A 21,583-nucleotide genomic window follows, 5' to 3' on the forward strand; every position below is an offset into this window, starting at 1 on the left:
GTTTCGACTTTGAGTGTTGTAGATAAAATAAAAATAATATTGTGAGAGCTTTGTCCTTCGTTTAGGAGTTCAACTCGGCTCAACTCAACTTTAAATTTAATTGGAGCCCAAAGCCTAAAAATATTTGCCTTCAAACTATACTACTTTTCTCACTTAGGTACTTAATTTTTGGATAAACTACACTAGTAGTCACTCAACTATTCGATTTTGCCTTTTTTGGTCACCGGTCGTTAAATGGCTAACGAGTAGATAATGTGGCAGCTTTAGAAATTGACATAATAGCAACTCTAACTCTCAACATTTATACATTGTGTCACTTTAGTCTTTATTCTAAAAAAATTAACCCTCAACATTTTACATGTTGTGTGATTATTATTATTTTTTGCAGTTGTGCTTTTCTTTGCGACTCTTTCATCTAAAAAGTGAAAAAAAAAATATCAATTAAATTTAATTGAAGATAATATTTTCATATTTTCTCATTCTTTTAAAATTAACCATAAATGTTATAAAGAAAAATAAAATTGCAAAAATACTAAATTACAAAATATGTAAATGTTGAGGTTAATTTTTTTTAGAATCAAGACTATATTAATATAATTTATAAACGTTGAGGGTTAAAGCTGCTATCATGCTAAAATTAAAAAGTACCATCATTTGCCTATCAGTGACAAAAAAAATTAAATAATTAAGTGACTATTTTATAACTTTTCGTAATTAAATAACAAAAAACATTATATACTACACACATTGGTGGAGTCAGGCAGAGTTGGCTCAGTCCCCTAAAATGGAAAAATTTATATTTAAGCCTTTTATAATTTATAAAATTTTAAATTAGTAATGATAAAATTATACTTTAACCTAAAGATAATAAAAATTTAATTTAATTATTTAAAAAATATAAAAATATAAAACATTGAAATAATAAAATTCATAAAAATATGTAATTTAATTCCGGAAAAGAAATTTATGATTGCGCCACTGACGCACAAAATTCCCCGAAAGATTTCTCCCCTAATCATATCAATAGATACATAATTTCCAATTGCCATGAATCCACAAAGCAGCCCTTTTCTCTCTTTCTCCTTTATTACTGTCACCCCTACACCCACTGTTACTCCCTTTTCCCACTCTATATAAACACTGGGTCTACACCAAATTTTATTTTCTCTTCATGTCCAAAAAAGAAACTCTCAAAAATCTCCCCCCCCCCCCAAAAATGGGTTTCAATTCCCAAATCTCATTCTACTTCTTCTTCTTCTTCTTTATAGCTTCTCTTGATTTCATTCAAGAAACAAATGCAAGTGAATACAATGAGAGTAGATTATTAATGAAGGGATGCAATTTGTTTCAAGGGAAATGGGTTTTCGATCCTTCTTACCCTTTTTATCTTCCTTCTAAATGTCCTTTTGTAGATCCTGAATTTGATTGCCATGGCCGACCTGATAAACAGTATCTTAAATATGCTTGGAAACCTGATGCTTGTAGCTTGCCAAGGTAATGTGAACTGATAAAACAACCATTTCTTTTGGGTTTTTGAGCTTGGATTTTTTAGTATCGTTTGGTGTTTGGTTTGGTAGATTTAATGGAGCGAGTTTTCTGGGAAAATGGAGGGGAAAGAAAATAATGTTTGTGGGTGACTCGCTGAGTTTGAACATGTGGGAATCGTTGGTTTGTATGATTCATGCGTCGGTGCCCAATTCCAAGACCACGTATGTCAGAAGGGACCCTTTGTCTTTTGTTAATTTTGAGGTGAGTTTTCTTTTTCTTTTAAATGTTTTTCATTTTTCTTACATAAAATAATTTATTTTTACCATTCGTGTTTTTCACAATCAAAGCTTACATTATAATTAGGGATGATAATGTTTATATCCGAACTCGAAGCTTGAACCTTGAGGGATTAACATAAAGTTTTAATCGTAAGAAGGGTATAAATATTATGAAAGCTTTTGTATTAAGAGTTGGATTACATTTTATTATTTTTATTTAAAAGAGAGTAAATTAATCTCTATCGTTAGATCTTAGAAGAAATCAATCGTTCGATAAAAATTTTATCTATTTTCATCCATGAGTAAAATTAAATTGTAATTTTTACGATAGTAAAAATACAATTTTACCATTTTAATAGCCTCTATCTTTATAAATTTTAAAGGATTAAATCAAATTTTTAATTTTTTGATATTTATATTATTTTCTGTCAGTATCTTATTTTATTATTATTATTTTGGCATGTAAAGAATATAATTGAGAAAATCAATGCTTAAATTCATTGCATGGTTTCTTAAAGGAATCATTCTCATACACCACTTGCAGACAGCCTTTTAAGTGAACTGACAACCTGTTTTCTTATTATTAATGATGATTTGGGTAAATTGTATTTGAGGTCATTAAATTATTAGTAAGTTTATATTTTAGTCACTCGATTTTAAAATATTCGAAAGTTTTTATTTAAATTATTGGGTTGTTAAAGCCTTTTGTGTTTGCATTGCTTGTACTAATTCGAAACTCTTATTTTCCTTTTCTTCTACAGTTTAAACATTACAAATCTACGAATTAAACTTTAAATAACTTTCTTCTCTAACCTCTAACTCTAACTGTTACATCAGTTTTAATCTAAGAAATATTTGTCTACTTGTTGATGGGTATTGATCTACCCTATTGATCGTCAAATTGACGTTTGAAGCTCGCTAGCTAAGCTTAAAAACCCAAAAACTTAACATATTAGTGACTTAAATGAACACTTTTGAGTAGTTAAATAATTATTTTATAACTTTTTAAAATTAAATGACTAAAACGTAAATTTACTGATAATTTAATGATCTTGAGTGTAATTTACCTAATCATTATTGATGCTGTAGTAGTAATATTATATATAGTTCACATTACCCGACATTATCCACTAACAAATAATTAATTATTTAATGCGAAACGAAAAATAGAAGCAACCAATTGAATGGCATTAAATAGCTACGACGTAGACGCAACTAGTTGAACAAACATTAATTAGCTATGCATGTGTTTTGAAAATACTGTGTTGACTTCATAATTAGGGTGTTTATTGTTTTAGACGTGGTTTGGATTTGAGTTATACTAGTCGTGTTAAGTTTTACTTTCCTTTTGTAATTCACCAAAAAAATAAGGGTAAACTACACCCATGGTCACTTTTGTTTACCTTATGTTACGTTTTAGTTACTTATGTTTGAAATGTTACGTTTTAGTCATTTACGTTATCATGTTGTAACATTTTAGTCACTGAGTCGTTAATGGTGTAACGGTAAGCTAATGTGGCACGTTTAATCATCATTTCAAACAAAATTTTCGGTTAAATTATACAATTGATCCCCATATTTTTTTCGTTTTAAGTAATTTAATTTTCTTTCTTTTATGTTCTTTAAACATTCCTCTTTTTTTTCCATTCTCTTTTGTTTCTCCCTCTGTTTTCATACCTTTCTTATTTCTTTTAACATATTAGGAAGTCGAATTGACAATGAAAAAAGAAGTAGGAAGTCGACTGTCATCATTTGCCTATAACCAAAACCCTATAACCAAAACCCATAAACCCATGCCATGCTTCTTTCTTCACTACTAATTCGACTTTCTGGTATGTTAAAAGAAATAAAGAAGGTAGAAAAATAGAGGGAGAAGCAGAAGAGAATGGAAAAAAAAAAGGAAAAAAAAGAAAGAAAGTTAAAAGAACATAAAAGAATTAAATTGCTCAAAATGAAAAATTATGGGGACCAATTGTATAATTTAACCTAAAGTTTTTATTTGAAATGATGATTTAACGTGCCACGTCAGCTTACCATTATACCGTTAACGACAATTAACGGCTCAGTGGCTAAAATGTTACAACACAATAACGTAAGTGACTAAAACGTAACATATCAAACATAAATGACTGAAATGTAACCTAAGATAAACAAAAGTGACCATGAGTGTAGTTTACCCAAAAAATAATATTTGACATGATAATTTACAAGAGTAAATAATGTAATATTTAATCTTGAATTTGATAATTTTTTCATATTGGTTTTGTATTTTCTTCCATATTAACTTTAAAATTTGCCCGTCCTTTTCCTTTCAATTTAGTCCTTGGAATTAGATTATATTAAGGTGTAAATGAGATGGAATTATGAGATTATATCATGTCATTATTTGAAAATTTTATTAAAAATTATAATTTTAAAATTTTAAGTGATGATGTGGCATAATATCAAAGTGCCATGTCATTTGTATTTTATATTAACTTATAAATTGAAAGATTAAACCAAAAAAAAATATTTTCAAAGGGTGATCGAACAATAACTTTTCTATTTTTGAGAGCTAAAACGCTTGTGTAGACAAATGATTAATGAATACAACGGGAAATGATTGTATGAAACAGTGACGTCATGTCATCTGTACCCATTTTTTAATAGTTTAATGTTACATCAACAATTTCATTCTAAAAAAAAATCAAATTTCTATTTCATACAAGGCAAAGGTTTAAGGGACATGTATAATGGCAATATTGCACTTTTCTCCCTAAAAGAAATTAATTTCATGGCTTCCCTATATATGCAGGAATATGGAGTGACCCTATATGTATATAGAACACCATACTTAGTGGATATAGTTAGAGAAAAAGTAGGTGCAGTGCTTCATCTAAACTCTATCAATGGCGGCAAAGCATGGAAAGGAATGGACGTTCTGATTTTCAACAGCTGGCATTGGTGGACTCACAAAGGCAAATCTCAAGCGTACGATATCCTTCTCCTTTTTATTTTCCCTTTAAATAATAAATTATTATAATAATTAAACTTGTTTTTTTTGCCTATAGATGGGATTATATTAGAGATGGATCAGCATTACACAAAGACATGAACCGACTTCTAGCATATTACAAAGGGCTAAGCACATGGGCTAAGTGGGTTGACACCAATGTTGACACTACCAAGACCAAGGTCTTTTTTCAAGGCATTTCTCCCACCCATTACGAGTGAGTTTTAAACCTTTATACATATATATATATATAGTTTTATAAGTTTATGAAGTTACGAGTGACTTCCACTACAGAAATACGTGGGTTATTCATTAGTCACGTCAAGTGGGGTTTAAACATGACATTAATATATTTTGTGTTTATTTAAATTCGATTTAATTTAAAATTTGAGTCTAAAATTTTATCCAAACCCGTTTATATTTGTAAAAAGCTAATCTAAGTCCATTTTAGATACGCCCATATTATTTTTTAAAATTTTTTATATAGTCATCTTAACATTATTTTAATATTTACATTAGAATAGTATTATATATTTAGTACAGATTTATTTTTTTAATGTGTTCTAAATTACATAATATAAAGTATTATAAACTTAAAACGGGGCTGGCTAGGCTGGGCTCGGGCTTTGAATATTTAAGCCCGAGTCCAGCTCATATTTTAAACGGGCCTAATTTTTTTACCCAAACCCACTTTTCGGGCTTAATATTTTTGCTCAAACCCTCCCAAAATTCGAGTAGACCTTCGAGCCTGGGCAGGTAGCCCAACCCATGAATAGGTCTAGGTTTGAGTGTGTTGAAGTGCATTATTCTCCTATTTATGGGTTGAGGAGGGGCTATAAGCATCGTGTCAAAAAGAGTAGATATGATCAGAACTTATAAAATGAGATTGTTAAATTTTTTTTTAAAAAGGTTTAAATTGAATTATTGATAATTGAGAGGGGCCAAAACTATTATTGTTACATCCCCTGCATTGTTTTTCTTGATTTTTCTAGTTTTTTTTTTTTTCTGAGCAAAGAGAGAGAATAGATTCTGAGAGTAGGGATGACAAAAAAACTCGAACTTGATGGGTTCCGACTTTACTCAATCAATAGGGTTAGATTTTTTTCTTAAAGTTGGGTTCGGGGTAGGATAAGGATGGATCAAAATTTTCAATAAATCAAGTTGAGGTTGAGTTTAGAAAAAACCATTCGTCTTGAGATAATTATTAAAATACACTTATATAATATTAATCTCTTTTTACCTCAATATTAATAAAATATATATTAATATTTGCTTTAGCATAATTACACATAAAAAAACAAATGAATAGTATCACCAAAAATTATTATTTTATTTTGATTAAAAAATATAAAAAAATTAAAATTATGGCATATTGGGTCAGAGTCGAGTATAATTTTAATTTTTTGATCAAGTTCGAGACATGTAAAATAATATTTAATTCTAGGCTAGGTCGGGATCAAGTTATGTTGGTATATATCGAGGTCGACAAAAAAATAATCTGCCCCGTAGAGATGACATTGTCAACAAAGCGGGACAAATGGTTTTTTCCTCACCTCGATCTCATCTTGATCCCAATACCTAAACTCGACCTATCCCGACATAAGTGGTATAATAATTACTAAAATGCACCGATTTTAAATCGAAATATATTCAAACTTAGACTAAAGATTTATAATTTATAAATAACTAAAAAATAATTTATTTTAACTTCAAATATTTATAATTTTATTTTATTTTGACCCCTCTAACATAAATTCTTTATCCTTATTAACTATTTACAAAATTTTGTTGATTGTGTTGAATGAAAAACCAGGGGCAGGGAATGGAACCAACCAAAAAGGAGCTGCAATGGAGAATTACAGCCATTATCAGGCTCTAAATACCCGGTCGGTGCCCCGCCGGCCTCCGCCATCGTCAACACAATCCTTAGGAAGATGATGAAACCGGTTTACTTGCTCGACATTACGACGTTGTCGCAGCTGAGAAAAGATGCTCATCCCTCCACTTACAGCGGGGATCATTCCGGGAACGATTGTAGCCATTGGTGTCTCCCTGGATTGCCTGATTCATGGAACCAGCTTTTATATGCTGCTCTGCTTGTGTGAAAAAATTGATCCACTTTTAGGTAATAAATATGGGGCTTAACTGCAAAATTGACCCTCAAATTATATCACTTTTCTCATTTAGGTACCTAAAGTTTCGGGATGAAGCAACATTTAGTCGTTGAATTTGGAAACTTTTTATGGTACACATTAGTCTTGAAATTTGGCAACTTTTTTCAGTTTTGGTCCATATGATGATTTGACATTTGATATTGTGCCATATCATCATCTAAAAATTAGGTGATGGCATGACACATTCTTAGAGTATCACGTCATCACAAAGACCAAAATTAAAAAAAAAAAAATTGTCAAGTTTAGAGACTAATGTAGACTTAAAAAAGTTTAAGAACCAGATTGAGAAAAAAATGTCAAGTTCGGGGACTAAATGTTGCCTTATCCCTAAATTTTTTTTAAACAAAAATGATATTTAAACTATTAATTCCATCTCGTTTTTTCCCAAAACACGATACCGGCCAATAAGAGTGTGGCATCATTTTTTTGGGTAAAATAAGATCAAATTAATAGTTTAAGTACTATTTTGGATTAAAAAAAATATATTTTAGGTACCTAAATAGGAAAATCGATATAGTTTAGGGGTTAAATTTGTAGTAAGACTATGTTTGTTTTAATCTTTTTATTTCTTCATATAATTGTACATTGAAGACAATGCTAAAAGCTCAAATCTGGTTGTGGTAGTGATTATAGGAGAAAAGATTGGTAGGCTTTGAGGGGCAAAATTAAATGTAAAGTGTAATTTTTTAAAACCAGAAATAATTGTTCAAAGTAGGAGAAAAATAACATTTTAATCTTTGAATAACTATTCCATGTGGAAAAATTTGGTGGAATTAGAATTATTATTCTCGATATAGAATCATTTTACGTTTTATATATAAATAATTATATTTATCCAATATGAAAAATAAATTTTTAAATCAATATCAAAGTTTCATGTGAATAATTAAATCAAAATTAAAGTTCTACATGTATAATTATGCAAATCAAAGTTTATGGATCACATTGCAAATTAAATAAAAATTTATGTATAAATTTGATATTTATTCCTTAAAAAAAACCTAAAAGTTTGTATAATATCATATATTTATAGCACTAGTAGATATGTTTAATTATCGGCTCAAGCTTAGGAAGGATTTAGACAAAAAAAAAATTCGAAAAATGGATTTGGGTAGCAAAAATTAAGCCGTTTAAAATATGGGTTGGATTTGGGCTTTAATATTCAAGGCACGAGCTTGTTCATTTTCAGGTTTGTATTATGCTAATTTTCTTTTCTATAAATATTAAAAAATATGTTAAGATTTCGATAAAATAAAATAAAATAAACAGATTTGGGATAACTATTTACAGATATAGATGAATTTGAATAAAAATTAAGGTATATGTTCCAAGTCAGGCTTGAGCATGTGTATACCGTATAAGAGTCTGACCTGAACTCACTTGGCTAACCCATAAACACCTCGAAACACTAGCAAGGGCAAGACCTGCCCCCGCCTCTTAAAATGGGAAAATTTTGTTAATGATAAAATTGTGATTTGATCTTTTTATAAAATATAAAGTTTTAAGCTTATAATGGAAAAAGTTGCATATTTATTTTACGGTTTATCCAAGTTAATTTTTTCAGAATTCGTGAATATCCTTCTCCAATAATATCGTCTCCATGACTTAAAATCGAGTTATCTCCCTAAAAATATAAATTACATTACCACTGCACCTCTCTTTTTCGTTTCTCCATTCAATGTTGACAAAAAGCATTCTCACTATTTTCAAATCCTTCCTCAAGCATCTCTAGTGCCATCTATCTTCTTAAAGCATTTGCTAAGTGAAATGTTGCACTGTCAATCATTAGGCAAAATATTGACTATGGATAGGGTTTGTTTGGATTTTTAAAATTCCTTCAAATCATTTTCGGTTTAAGTCATTTTCACTTTAAGTAATTTGAGTTTTCTTTTTCCTTTCGATTGAGTTTTCGGGTCAAATCATGTTAAGTTATGGTTATTCTAAATTTAACTCATTTTGTGTTGGTGTTATTTCTTGATCAAATCATGTTTTAATTCACGTAGGACAAGTTCGGATTATTCATCAAATCAAGTTAGGTTAGATTTAGATTAAGATTGATTAGACCGAAATTTTGGGCTTGGGTTAGAATTAATAGGTCTAAATATGACCTAACCTTACTTCAATTTAAATGCGAAGTGTGGGTATTAGATATGGATATAGGGTCTAATTACGAATTTCATCCATTTATTTTGTTAAAATTGAGAAGTTAGTCCATTTGCTTTAATTTTCGTACTTTACGAAAATTGAAACGCTAATCCAATTGAGTAATACTATTGAACATTATTGTTAATTGTTGGCCTAAAAATCAACACTTTCGTAATTTATATACAAATCGATAGCAAAAATAAGCAATTCAATAAAATTAACAAAAATCAGCAATTAAAGTTCAAGTGTTTATGAATAATTGGGCTAACTTCTTATATTCCATAAACCAGCAAGTGGTTGGATGCAACGGTAAAGCATATTGCTCTTCTAAGGGTAGAACATAAGTTCGAACCTTGGAGACAATATTATTGGAAGGGGCAGCCACAAACTTTGATCATACATAATATCAAAAAATAGAAAAGGATGAATATTACATACATTACACTATATAGCTATTTTTTTGCCAATATATACTACCGGTTTGCCGATCAGTGATGCTTCGGATCAGGACCTCCGGGACTCCGGCGTTTTGACTCATCCGGGTTCTTCATCGCGTACTCATCCATCACCGGTACGTTAAATTCGTACGCTTTCCCCGAGGTATCGCCGATGAACAATGCTCGAAAATACCTAGTTTGCTTGTTTCCCTCAATGTATTGATTAAGAAGGCGAGTTTCGGACAATGAAACTGCATGTAATACTAATACCAAGCATGTGTAAAATCGAAAGGTAGTCATTTGTGGGTTTTGTCTCGTACAAGTCCAAGATTGTAAGAGATGATATATATCTATATATTATGTGTACATATATAAGTGAATGTTGCTTTTAATTAACCAATCAAATTGAAGAAAAGAAACTTTGAAAAGCATGAATGACGTGAAATCTAATATGCATCATTCATAGTTGCAGATTGTGGAAATTTTGAAGGTTTCAAATTGTCCTTGATTACTGTGAGACTAAATCGGTGTTGCTCCGGTGTTGGGATTTTGTACCTCAATTTTGCACAGGGGTGCGAGTTCACAAAGTCAGAGAGTTTCTTGATTGGTAGAGATACAATTTCATCTTGATGTTAGGATTTTGTCTTCCAACTTCGCTGAGAGCTCGAGTGCCTTAAGAGGCCTGCAAGGGGTGCGGGTTCATAAAATTTGGAACACCTTAATTGGTGGAGATACGACCTTGTCTTGCTGTTGGCGTTTTGCCCCCCAACTTTGTAGAGAGCTCGAGTCCTTAAGAGGCCAGCAAAGGGTACGAGTTCACAGAGTCAAGAACGTCTTGATTGGTAAAGATTCGATATATAAGACTTAAAGGAGAGGTGTCAAAATAGTATAAAACAATAATTATGCAAATCACTTGTGGGCGTAAGAAAACTCCAACTACCAACCCAAAACCAAAGTGGTTTCTATTATCTTATTTTGATATCCCCTAACACACTACGGATGTAAGTTTCATCTTTCTTTACTTGAAATTGATAAAAAAAATAGAACCGATGGTTGAACCGATTTTGTTTTGCTCCCAACATCATACTATGTAAGCCACAATTTATATATATACTTTTTAAATGGCGATGTTTTATATATATATATATATATATATACTATTATTTAAGTTTTTGACTAAGTTGGTATCACGATTCAATCAAGCATCAACTCGGGATTCGAAGTTTAATGTTTGGAATTCAAATTTTAGAGTTCAAAATTTGAGATTTTGAGTTTCAAGTTTGGGGTTTGAATTCAAGTTCAGGTTCAGACTTGTAATGACTTAACTGTTGGGCTAAGGCTAAAAGTCTTTGTGATGAAAATGGAAGTGATCCACTGTTCAACGATCTTGATGAAGCCATAAACTTAAAAAATTTGTTGAAGATAATTTGACATTTTTTATCTCTAACCCGAATTTTAAATCTTGAACTCAACTCCTAAACCTTAAGTTTTTTGAGATTCAAGTTTGAAGTTTAATGTTCGAGTTGAAATTTATGACTTGGGATTCAAGATTTAAAATTTAGGGTTTAGATTTAAAGTTGAAGGTCGAGATCTGAAATTTGGAGTTTACTGAAATTATTTATGAATAATATGGATGATGTAATAATAACCGATGAGGAAAGTAAAGTCGAATGGAAAAAAAAAGTTAAAAGGTAAAGAGGAACAACGAATAAAAATTCTTCTTATCCGAAAACCAACAGAAGAAACTGTGTCAATCCCATAAAGCTGCGAAGCCATTCACACACGCACACAGGGTAACGCCATGGCTACCATACTAGGACCATCCTCCGCCGCAATCTCAGCATCTTGTGGGTCACTCATTTACCCTTCCTCAAAGCTTGTCATCCCCTCTATCTCCATTAACACCGGTACATACATTTCAGTACCCCCCCCCCCAATTAACTCTATATCGTTAAAATCCCAGTTTTAAATGTTAGTTTTTGGCTTTGGGTTCTTTTGTATGGACTTAAATTTGAGGTTTTTAATGTTGGTTTTTTTAGGGTCTTGTTCTTGGAAGAAGTTTTATGGAGGGATTGGGATTCAAGGAAAGAAGGGAAAGCCGCAATTTCATATCGCAGTTACTAATGTTGCCAGTGAAATTAACTCTGTTCAACAGGTGATTTTAATTAACCCCTTTATATATAGTTCATGCTGTTTGGTTGCTTAGAATCTTCTGATATGAAGATGGCACCTTGGGTTATTTGAAGAAATCAGTATTGAGGGAGAAGTTTCCAAAGTGTTGTTAGTTTAAAGCTGATGGACCCTTCAAGGGGTACCATTTAAGGGGCTACCATGCGTGGATGCTCATGTCCCATTAGTAAGTAGCCGTGAGATAGGATAATTCCGAATGGACGGATGACACTCGAAGACTTTACCTGAAAGAGTCGGAAATCCCTTAACAAATGTCGGAATTTTAATTAACTTTTTCTGTATTTCATGCTGTCTTGAGATCAAACATTCATTTGGTTGTTTATAGGATCTTTTGATATAAAAGTGGCACCTTGGGTATTTGATGGAAACAGTGTTGACGGGGGCACGATTCTTTTTAAAGAAGTTTCCGATGTGTCGTCTGTTTAAAGTTTAAAGTTGAAGGACCTTTCAACGGGTTGGTGTTGCCCTGTAGTTACCATTTAAGAGGCAAGGGTTTAAACCCTACCACGCGCAAATGCTCACATACGATTGGTAAGTGGCCGTGAGACAGGACAATACTGACCCGTTAAGGCGTTTGTTGGTTCTGGATGGACAACACTTCGAAGATTTTTCCAAAAGAGTGGGAAATCCCTCGATAAATAGCAAAATTGTAAATTATATGTTTTGAATTTTAATGATTTTTTAAATTTGAAGAAATCAATGTTGAGGGGAGGCCAACACTTTCCGTAAATGTTTCCAGAGTGTTGTTTGTTTAGAGCTGATCAACTCCTCAACGGGTTAGTGTTGTCCCCTAGTTGCCATTTAAAGGCGAGGGGATGCTTATGTCCCATTGGTAAGTGGCCGTGAGACAGGACAATACCGACCCGTTAAGGTGTTTGTCAGCTCCGAACAAACGTCATTTCAAAGATTTCTCTTGAAAGAGTCGAAAATCCCTTGACAAATAATTATAGTTTTTGAATTTGAATGATTTTGTAGGCTCAGAAGCTTGGTGCTAAAGAGAGTCAAAGACCAGTGTATCCATTTGCTGCAATAGTGGGACAAGATGAGATGAAGTTATGTCTATTATTGAATGTAATTGATCCAAAAATCGGGGGTGTTATGATAATGGGTGATAGAGGAACAGGGAAATCCACAACTGTTCGGTCCTTGGTCGATTTATTGCCTGAAATCAAGGTTGTTTTCGGTGATCCTTATAATTCTGACCCCGAAGATCCCGAATCAATGGGTATAGAAGTCAGAGAGAAGGTTACGAAAGGGGAGGAATTGATGATTACGATGATTAAAATCAACATGGTCGATTTGCCGTTAGGTGCTACCGAAGATAGGGTATGTGGAACCATCGATATCGAGAAAGCCCTCACTGAGGGTGTCAAAGCATTCGAGCCAGGTCTTCTTGCTAAAGCAAATCGTGGGATTCTTTATGTTGATGAAGTTAATCTTTTAGATGATCACTTGGTGGATGTTCTTTTAGATTCTGCTGCCTCGGGTTGGAATACGGTCGAGAGAGAAGGTATTTCAATTTCGCATCCCGCACGGTTTATTCTAATTGGTTCAGGTAATCCGGAAGAAGGAGAGCTTAGACCGCAACTTCTTGATCGATTCGGAATGCATGCTCAAGTCGGGACCGTAAGGGATGCTGAACTCCGAGTCAAGATCGTGGAGGAAAGAGCTCGGTTTGACAAAAACCCGAAAGAATTCCGGGATTCTTACAAGGCAGAGCAAGAGAAGCTCCAACAACAGATTGCTTCGGCTCGGAGTTCTCTTTCTTCGGTTCAGATTGATCAAGATCTAAAGGTTAAAATATCTCGGGTTTGTGCCGAGTTGAATGTCGACGGATTGAGAGGAGATATCGTGACTAATAGAGCCGCGAAAGCTCTTGCTGCTCTAAAAGGAAGAGACTGTGTCACTGCAGAAGATATCGCCACCGTTATACCGAACTGTTTGCGACACCGCCTTCGTAAGGATCCTTTGGAGTCGATTGACTCCGGTTTACTTGTTATTGAGAAATTCTACGAGGTTTTTAGCTAAGAAAAAAAATGCATGTATTTAGCTAGTCTCTCTTTCAATATAAGAAGTAGACATTTGAATTTGATGATATAGCAATGATGTTCTTCCATGAACATATAAAATAGTCCCGTGTTCAGTTTTTCACAGGAAATTACATTTTCTGATCCTATTCGTGAAAAACAAAATCAATCTTCAGTGTAATAGTTGCAAAGAAAGCTATGAATTCACGGCTTAGGGATGTCTCCGGTAATAGCCATATCCCAAAATCTCGGCCGGAGCTCTAAAAAAGCCGGTGGCCGTTGGTAAACTATCGAAGCGACCCTAATCAAGACTCCTGCAGTGAATGCCCATATCAAATACTTCCCGTTTTCCGCTTCGTAATCGAAGTAATGAAGTAAATACTTTTCTCCCTTCCATTCTTTCTCTTCCGCCCATCGGTTTTCATCCTGTGTTAGATAAAACAACATAAAACCCAAAATTATTTGCGAAAGCCATGAGAATCCTTTGACTCGGAACTCAAAATAGAATTAATATACCTTGAGAAACATTTCCAAAGGAGCGTCAAATATCGCTTCCACTTCGTCTGCACATGGACAAGGATCGAACGCCTTTGTATCTGATAATATACCCACTACAGGGACGACGATCATACGATGCTGTGGACGGAAACAAGTTCTAACATTAAAGCTCGGAAAAGATCGGAAAAACGAAAAGCATGAAAACATGAACATGTCGGGAAATTGACCTTGGTGACAATCGGTTCAAGGACAGTGACAACACTGACAAGTGAAGGTTCTAAGCCAATCTCTTCTTTGGCTTCTCTCAATGCAGTCTGTATATCATCAATATCAGTTTCCTCTTGTTTCCCACCAGGCAATGCAACTTCACCTAGAAATAAAATCAAACACTTTATGAACATCACAACTCTACGTACATGCATGGTCAAATTCTACTATTAGTCCTTGTACTTTGCATAAGTTGTGAATTTAATCTTTGTACTTTGATCAATTTTAATCTTTATACTTTTTGAATTTGTCAATTTTAGTCACTGTACTTTTTTAATTGGCTAATTTAGTCCCCACCCCGTTAAATCTACTATTAGTCATGAACTATGTATAAAGTTATAAATTTGATCCATATTTTTCCAATTTGATCATTCTTAGTCCTTATATTTTTTCGACTTTTGAAATTTTAATTTTTACGCAAACAACAATTAAATCTGTTAATTGGTTTTTTAGTAATACGTGAAAATAAAAAGTTGTCGTATGTGATAATACGTTTATTGCATCAGATTTTGGAAACATGATAACTGAATAAAATAGCTATGGTTTAGACATTGACAAAAATTTCAAGAGGTTAAAATCTGTCATAGGTCCCTGCACTCTTTCCAAATTTGAAATTCAGTCCCTATACTTTTATTTCTAAGAATTTAGTCCATTTACTTTTTAGTTATCAAAATTCAAATTCAATTGTTAACTCTATTAAGATTATTTTGTTAAATTCAAGTTACATTGCTACCTGTTGAATATTCTTTTAATTCTAAAATGTCACACCAACAAATTTAGAATTTTAAAATCTAGAGAGACTAAATCCCTGAAAGTAGAAGTACAAGGACTAAATTCCAAATTTGGGAAGAGTACATAGACCTATGGCATATTTTAACCATTTCAAAATTCGAAAACTTCAAGGATAACCAAATTAAAGTCTACAACTTATACATAGCACAGGGACTAATAACGAAATTTAACCTATATATATATATATTTACCTGAGTGAGAGGACAGAGAAGAGGAACGTTTGGTGAGGATGACACGAAGATCACCATTGTTGCCTTGGAAAATACAGACAAGAACAGCTGCTCTTTTAACGGAAAACTGTGTTTCATCAGAAACTGGTGTTGGTTTATAAAGCCGAAGCCTTTGAACTAAGTTTTCAACAACATCATCAGATCCATGATTTGGATCCTTGTAAGAACCCATGATGTTTGTTTTTTGTTTTTTTGTCTGTTGATTCGACTTTGTTATTGTTGATGTTTTATTGCTCCAAATAGCAGCCATTAATTGACTCTTCAATTATGAGGGGTAGTTGAAAGTTAAAAAGGTATTATTTTGGATTTAGTCCCTCTATTATAATTTATATTTGATATTTCAATTCTTCTACTTCAATTTGGCATGATTTGATTTTTTTATTTATTTTATAATGATATTAGTAAATCCAATTTGATAACACGGTTATTTGCTGTTGCTAAAGTGATGATATAGATTTATTTTTGGGTTAAAATATGCTCCATTCTTCAGTATATTTGGAATTTAGTCATTGTACTTTTCAGATTTCAAATTTCAAATTCTTCTATTAAATTTACTGATATTACAATAAGCAACCACTCACTCGGTAGTCATGTAATAAAAGAAATGAGTTTGTAATGGAACTTGAATTTAACAAAAAAAATTGATAGTTTAAACAATTGGACTTACATTTTTAATCTGAAAAATAGAAGGACTAAATTCCTTCAAATGTGCAATGAGTATAGAGACTTCTAGCATATTTTGACCAATTTTTTTTTTAAACAACCTTGAACATTCTACTAACATTTAAAATTATTATTATTTGAATATGGTTGATTGAAGTTCCACGCTCTTGATTGTGTGACCAAACAACAATGGAAATTTTCCGTGAGCGTTTTAATGGTAAAAAAAGATAACAAGGTTACCGATTCGAATTTATTAATAAGATTATAAAAGTAGTGGAAATAAATTATATTAAATTAAATTAGATACATTAAATTTATAATTTCAACAGAGTAGTGGGATTAAGACCACAATTATACCAACCTTCAAGTCCAATAACACACATAATATGGATTGTATAATCTACTTTTTGGGCTCATAAATGAATTAATGTTATTTAGTTAGAAATGCATAATTACTTTATTTGAATTTTCTTTAAATGAAGTTGGCAAATTTTAATAAAAATATTAAAAACTAAAAAAACGTTTATTATACTAATATAATCCATGTATTATTATTATTCTTTTTTATATTAATCATATTTTTTAGTATAAACATAAATTTCTATCTCCATTTTACGATCTAAACTTAATTTTATTAATCGAAATGATAAATAATAATAATAATAAATAATTTTGAACATTAGAGAGTATTAGCTAATTTGGATTCTAAAATACTAATATTTAATTGGATAAAATTTTAAATGTTTTAAAATTAATTGAATTGAATAATAATATATATTTTCAGTAAAGAAAAATAATGATATCTTAAAAAAAATTAAAATTTAATATAATTTGATCCTTCACTTTTATAATGTTATTAATTGAATACATGACCGAATAATCACAATAAAAAAATCCATATTATCACTTTTGACAATAATAGCTCACGATAATAATTTTATAAAAATAAAATATTAAGTAAAATCAAAGTTAAAAATAATATTTTCACCTTTCTCATAATAAATTATTTTATTTCAGTGCTATAAGTTAAAAATATATATTATAATAAATTACTTCCTTTTCCTAATTTTATCTATCTATTATGTTTTGTTTCCTTTCTCTTCCTACACAACCCCTTGGACCCGAGTCCAAATGATCGTCTAGAGATCAATCTCGAGATTAATGTCAACTAAAAACTCGAATATATATCTTTTGTCATTTCACTTATGATTCTACCGACTCCTCGTACTTTCATTTAAGATCATCTAGAAATCGATCTCGAGACTAATATCAATTAAAAACTCGAACATATATCTTTTGTCACTTCACTTGTGATTCAACTGACTTCTCATACTTTCATTTACCGCATGACGGTATTTCTGTCAACGATTTTAGGGAACTTGAACTTGGGATTTTGTTCCAAAAAAGCAGGAGGTTGCTGGTAAACTAATGAAGCAGCTCTTATCAGAACCCCAGCAGTTAAACCCCATATTATATACTTCCTTTTTTCCTTCTCAGTTTCATACTCAAAGAAGTGAAGCAAATACTTCTCCCCCATCCATTCTCTTTCTTCCTCGGTTCGGTTTTTGTCCTGGAATTTATGTAAATTCGTACAATTTGTACAAGGTTTTACCAAAGGGTATAAAGGATTATACGAGTGGTGATAGTTGAAAAGAGAGAAAAGAGGGCGATAAAAGTATCATGAAAGCCTTTATATTATAATTCGGACTGCATTTTGCTTTCTCTACTAAAAAAAGAAAGAACAAATTAGTCTTTGTACGTTAAACCAACGAACAAACTAGTCCTATTAAAAATTTCATCCACTTCTAATGTTTGGGCTTTGTACTTCAGAATGAGGTACACGTTAGCCATGCCAATTTTTAATGGTAGAAATTGATGAAATTTTTAACAAAAAAAAACCATTTACTCTTTGGTATAACATATATGGACTAATTTGTCTATTTTTTAGTAAAGGAGCAAAATGCAATTTGCCTCCTAATATAGGAGTTTCCATGATACTTTCACTAAAAGAAGGTGTACCTTAATGAATATTTCTAGGGGAGCATCGAATACTTCGTCGACTTCTGCGGGGTTTGGTGTTGGCTTGAATGCCTTTTTGTCGGTAAGTATGCCAATGACCGGAACTACTCTGAGGAGATGCTGCGTGGAAAACCGAAATTTTCAATGGGAGAGCTGAAAGACAAAGCTAATGCCATGCTTCGTATATGATTTTAGCCTACCTCCAACTTCTTATTTTCGTAAAGTCCCTACTTACCAACGTATGCAAAGTATATCCGTATTGAACACATACTTGTGTCCACACTCAGCCTTGAGTTTGGATAACATACATTAAAACCGAAAGATTGAGGCAAAGGGAGGCAGCTAGGCAGGGGCCCGATCCCCTCAAAATGGAAAATTAGGGCTTTAGTCCCCCTAAAGTAAAAAAATTTTAAGTTAATATATAGTAAAGTTATAGTTTGGCTCCCAAAATGTTAGAATTTCAATTTAATCCTTTTGAAAAGCATCAAGATATAATCTAATACAAGGGTGTAATATAAAACTTAATCTCGGCCCCCCTAAAAAAAATTGCTAGCTTCGCCCTTACACAGTCAATAACAACTTCGTATTGCAACCTTTAGCCAATGAATTTTGTGTCATTCTTAAACAACTCCCACATTACCGAGAGTGTTTGTTGCTTTTAGTCTCGGGTTCGAGTATCAAGCTTTTTAAGTCATCGACACCAAGACTACCGTCCAACAAGAAAATTCGAGTTTGAGCTTCCAACAAGCATTACCATCCCAAATGAGAACAATTTGAAATCAAAACGAGTGTCGTTGTGGTTTATGAAGAAGCTAAATGAGCTTGGAAGAAATAGTTCGATACCTTGGACAAAAATGGTTCGAGAACCGTTACGATATTCACAAGTGAAGGGTCCAACCCGATCTCTTCTTTAGCCTCTCGAGTGGCTGTTTCGATATCATCTTTGTCACCCTCCTCTGCTTTCCCACCTGGCAATGAAACTTCCCCTGCAACAAAGTACCCGAAAAAACAAGCAATTAAGTCCCACAATATATCATCAATCGGTAGAAGTAACATAGAGGCTGTTGTACTAAGAATGGGATTGCAGTTTTCCCCCTCTATTCAATAAGTGTAAAATTAGTCCCTATATGTTGGATCAAAGAGCAAACTAATCCTTCTGTTAAAAATTCCATCAATTTTTACTGTTAAAAACTAGTCCTTGTACATCAGCACATGTAATTATCTAGTTATTCTATCAGCTACGCCAGTTTTTAACAGTAGAAATGGAAGAAATTTTTAATAGAAAAGACCGGTTTGCTCTTTAATCTAATATACGGAGACTAAATTGCCCATTTTTTTGAGTAAAAAGGGAAAATACAATTTAACTCCTAGTATAGGGGCTTCTATAGTACTGATTTTTCATCAACTCAAGTATCTATAGATAATGCTTCACTTAACTGAAAATGAAGCAAGTAAGTGAAATGAAGTGAAACACTGTCAAAATATAAAACTCAAATATATATATATATATTCTTTTTTCTTTCTATTGACTAAAACCATTTGATTATATCACAATCAAAGATACAAACTCCATCTTAATTTTATTTTCTCCTTAATAACCTTAGTTGATTTCTAACACTAACAAAATAAATGAAAATCTAAATCTAAACCAGTGAGACTCACACATGCATGAAACTAAAAACTCAAATGATTAAGTTCAATACTTTCTTCTATGGCTTGAATTTTCTCTCTAACCAAACAGGGGTACCAAAAACAAAAGTTAATATAACTTCTAGTTCCTGAACTTGAGGATTAGGTCCACTTTAGTACCTAAACTTTGCAACTAGGTCTATAAATGTAAAAGTCTGATGAAGTGGCACTCTAATGAAATCCAAGCTTAGGGATCAAGTGGAACCTAGTTGCAAGTTCAAGTATCAAAATGAACCTAATTGCAATTTCAGTGTACAAATATCAAAGTTAACCTAATTACAAGATTAATAGTTATATTAACCCCCCAAAAAATTCCAGCTATGTAACTCAATTCGGTTCCTAACAATGAATAACATTACTTCAACTCAATTCCAGTAAGTAATTCTATTTTCCTCCAAAATTTTCCAATAAACCAAACAAAAGCTGATTTTTCAAGGAAACTAATTAGCAAACAATTTCATTAAACATTAAACATTTCTAATCATCAACAAAAACTAATTAGAGAATAAAAAACTAACCAGAATGAGTAGTCAATCTCGAAGATCTTTTGGTCAATATAACACGCAAATCCCCAGCATCTCCTTCAAAGAGACAGATCAAAACAGCAGCTCTTTTGGGTTTAAAATTTTCAGGGTTTTGGGCAATTGGGGTCACTGATTCTTGAACACCCACTTGTGAAACAACTTTTCCGACGGTTTTCTCGATGATTCGCTCCTGCTCCTCGCCGTCGTCCAAGGAACAAGGTGGAGGCTTGTAATGACTGAGCTGTTGAGCTAAGGCTAAGAGTCTTTGTGATGAAAATGGAAGTGATCCACCGTTCAACGATCTTGATGAAGCCATAAGCTTGGAACCTTTGTTGAAGATAATTTCTTAATAGCAAAAGTAGCTCTTATAAAAGGTGTCTCATCTATCATCAGTTATTGATTGTGCCATCACAATTCATTTCGGATTGAATTCGTTTCTATACAAAAATCTCTCATAATCAAACTCGATTAAACTCGATTTTGAAAGTGACTAACTAAGAATTAGAGGTGTCTATGGGCCGGCGGCCCGGCCCAGCCTGACGGCCCGTCCAAAATATGGGAGAGTTCGGATAAAAATGTAGGTCCGAAATATGAGTTTGGGCAAAAAAATGAGGCCCGTTTTCCGGGCCTCTGGCACCACTTTTTTGGCCCGGGCATGACCCGAATTTAATAAATATATATTTTTTATTTTTTAATTTTAAAATATTTTTAAAATACTTTTATTTTTATTTTTTTATTTTTAAAATATTTTTTTGGTGTTTATTAAAAATGGGCCGGGCCGGGTCGGGCTCGGGCTTAAGATTTTATTCCCAGGCCAGGCATGGACAAAATTTTAGGCCCATATTTTGGGCCGGGCCCGAGCCTAGGAGGCGGGCCAAAATTTTTTTCTGGGCCCTCTACTAAGAATGATGTAGTTAATTATGTAAATTTCAATGAAGATTGATTTTTTTAGAGGGACTAATTTACCCAATTTTGAAATTGAGAGTGACTAGAGAGGTTCTTTTATCATTTAAGTCAGTCATAGTTTAAATTATGCAACTGTTTCCGCATTGTGGCATTAATTTTTTCTTATTCAACTTAGTCCTTAAGCTTAGTAATTATTTAAATATTAGAGTTTGAACTTGACAATTGTTCTCATTGGTAACTGAATTTTAAGGTTTTCAAGGACAT

At 32.4% G+C, this 21,583-nt stretch overlaps 4 protein-coding genes across 4 annotated transcripts; 2 read left to right on the forward strand and 2 right to left on the reverse strand.

The window, feature by feature from the left end:
- The first annotated feature begins 1,060 nt into the window (after positions 1 to 1,060).
- On the forward strand, positions 1,061 to 7,492 carry LOC105774244 (protein trichome birefringence-like 38). The gene is made up of 5 exons (XM_012596662.2): positions 1,061 to 1,494; positions 1,578 to 1,749; positions 4,561 to 4,736; positions 4,817 to 4,975; positions 6,572 to 7,492. Exons 1-5 carry the CDS (start codon positions 1,172 to 1,174, stop codon positions 6,861 to 6,863), a joined length of 1,122 nt encoding a protein of 373 aa, XP_012452116.1. The 5' UTR covers positions 1,061 to 1,171; the 3' UTR covers positions 6,864 to 7,492.
- A 3,682-nt stretch (positions 7,493 to 11,174) lies between these two features.
- LOC105773519 (magnesium-chelatase subunit ChlI, chloroplastic) lies at positions 11,175 to 13,803 on the forward strand. Its single transcript, XM_012595495.2, has 3 exons — positions 11,175 to 11,421; positions 11,554 to 11,669; positions 12,680 to 13,803. The coding sequence occupies exons 1-3, from the start codon at positions 11,316 to 11,318 to the stop codon at positions 13,730 to 13,732; spliced, it is 1,275 nt and encodes a 424-aa protein (XP_012450949.1). The 5' UTR covers positions 11,175 to 11,315; the 3' UTR covers positions 13,733 to 13,803.
- Positions 13,765 to 15,736, reverse strand: LOC105773520 (nudix hydrolase 15, mitochondrial). The gene is made up of 4 exons (XM_012595496.2): positions 15,480 to 15,736; positions 14,457 to 14,599; positions 14,248 to 14,367; positions 13,765 to 14,157 (listed from the first exon to the last, which is right to left on the reverse strand). Exons 1-4 carry the CDS (start codon positions 15,688 to 15,690, stop codon positions 13,936 to 13,938), a joined length of 696 nt encoding a protein of 231 aa, XP_012450950.1. The 5' UTR covers positions 15,691 to 15,736; the 3' UTR covers positions 13,765 to 13,935.
- A 1,414-nt stretch (positions 15,737 to 17,150) lies between these two features.
- On the reverse strand, positions 17,151 to 20,854 carry LOC105774292 (nudix hydrolase 15, mitochondrial). The gene is made up of 4 exons (XM_012596739.2): positions 20,408 to 20,854; positions 19,044 to 19,186; positions 18,201 to 18,320; positions 17,151 to 17,751 (listed from the first exon to the last, which is right to left on the reverse strand). The coding sequence occupies exons 1-4, from the start codon at positions 20,727 to 20,729 to the stop codon at positions 17,521 to 17,523; spliced, it is 816 nt and encodes a 271-aa protein (XP_012452193.1). The 5' UTR covers positions 20,730 to 20,854; the 3' UTR covers positions 17,151 to 17,520.
- Positions 20,855 to 21,583: the final 729 nt, after the last annotated feature.

Source organism: Gossypium raimondii, chromosome 6, assembly GCF_025698545.1.
Source record: "Gossypium raimondii isolate GPD5lz chromosome 6, ASM2569854v1, whole genome shotgun sequence".
Classification (NCBI taxonomy): domain Eukaryota; kingdom Viridiplantae; phylum Streptophyta; class Magnoliopsida; order Malvales; family Malvaceae; genus Gossypium; species Gossypium raimondii.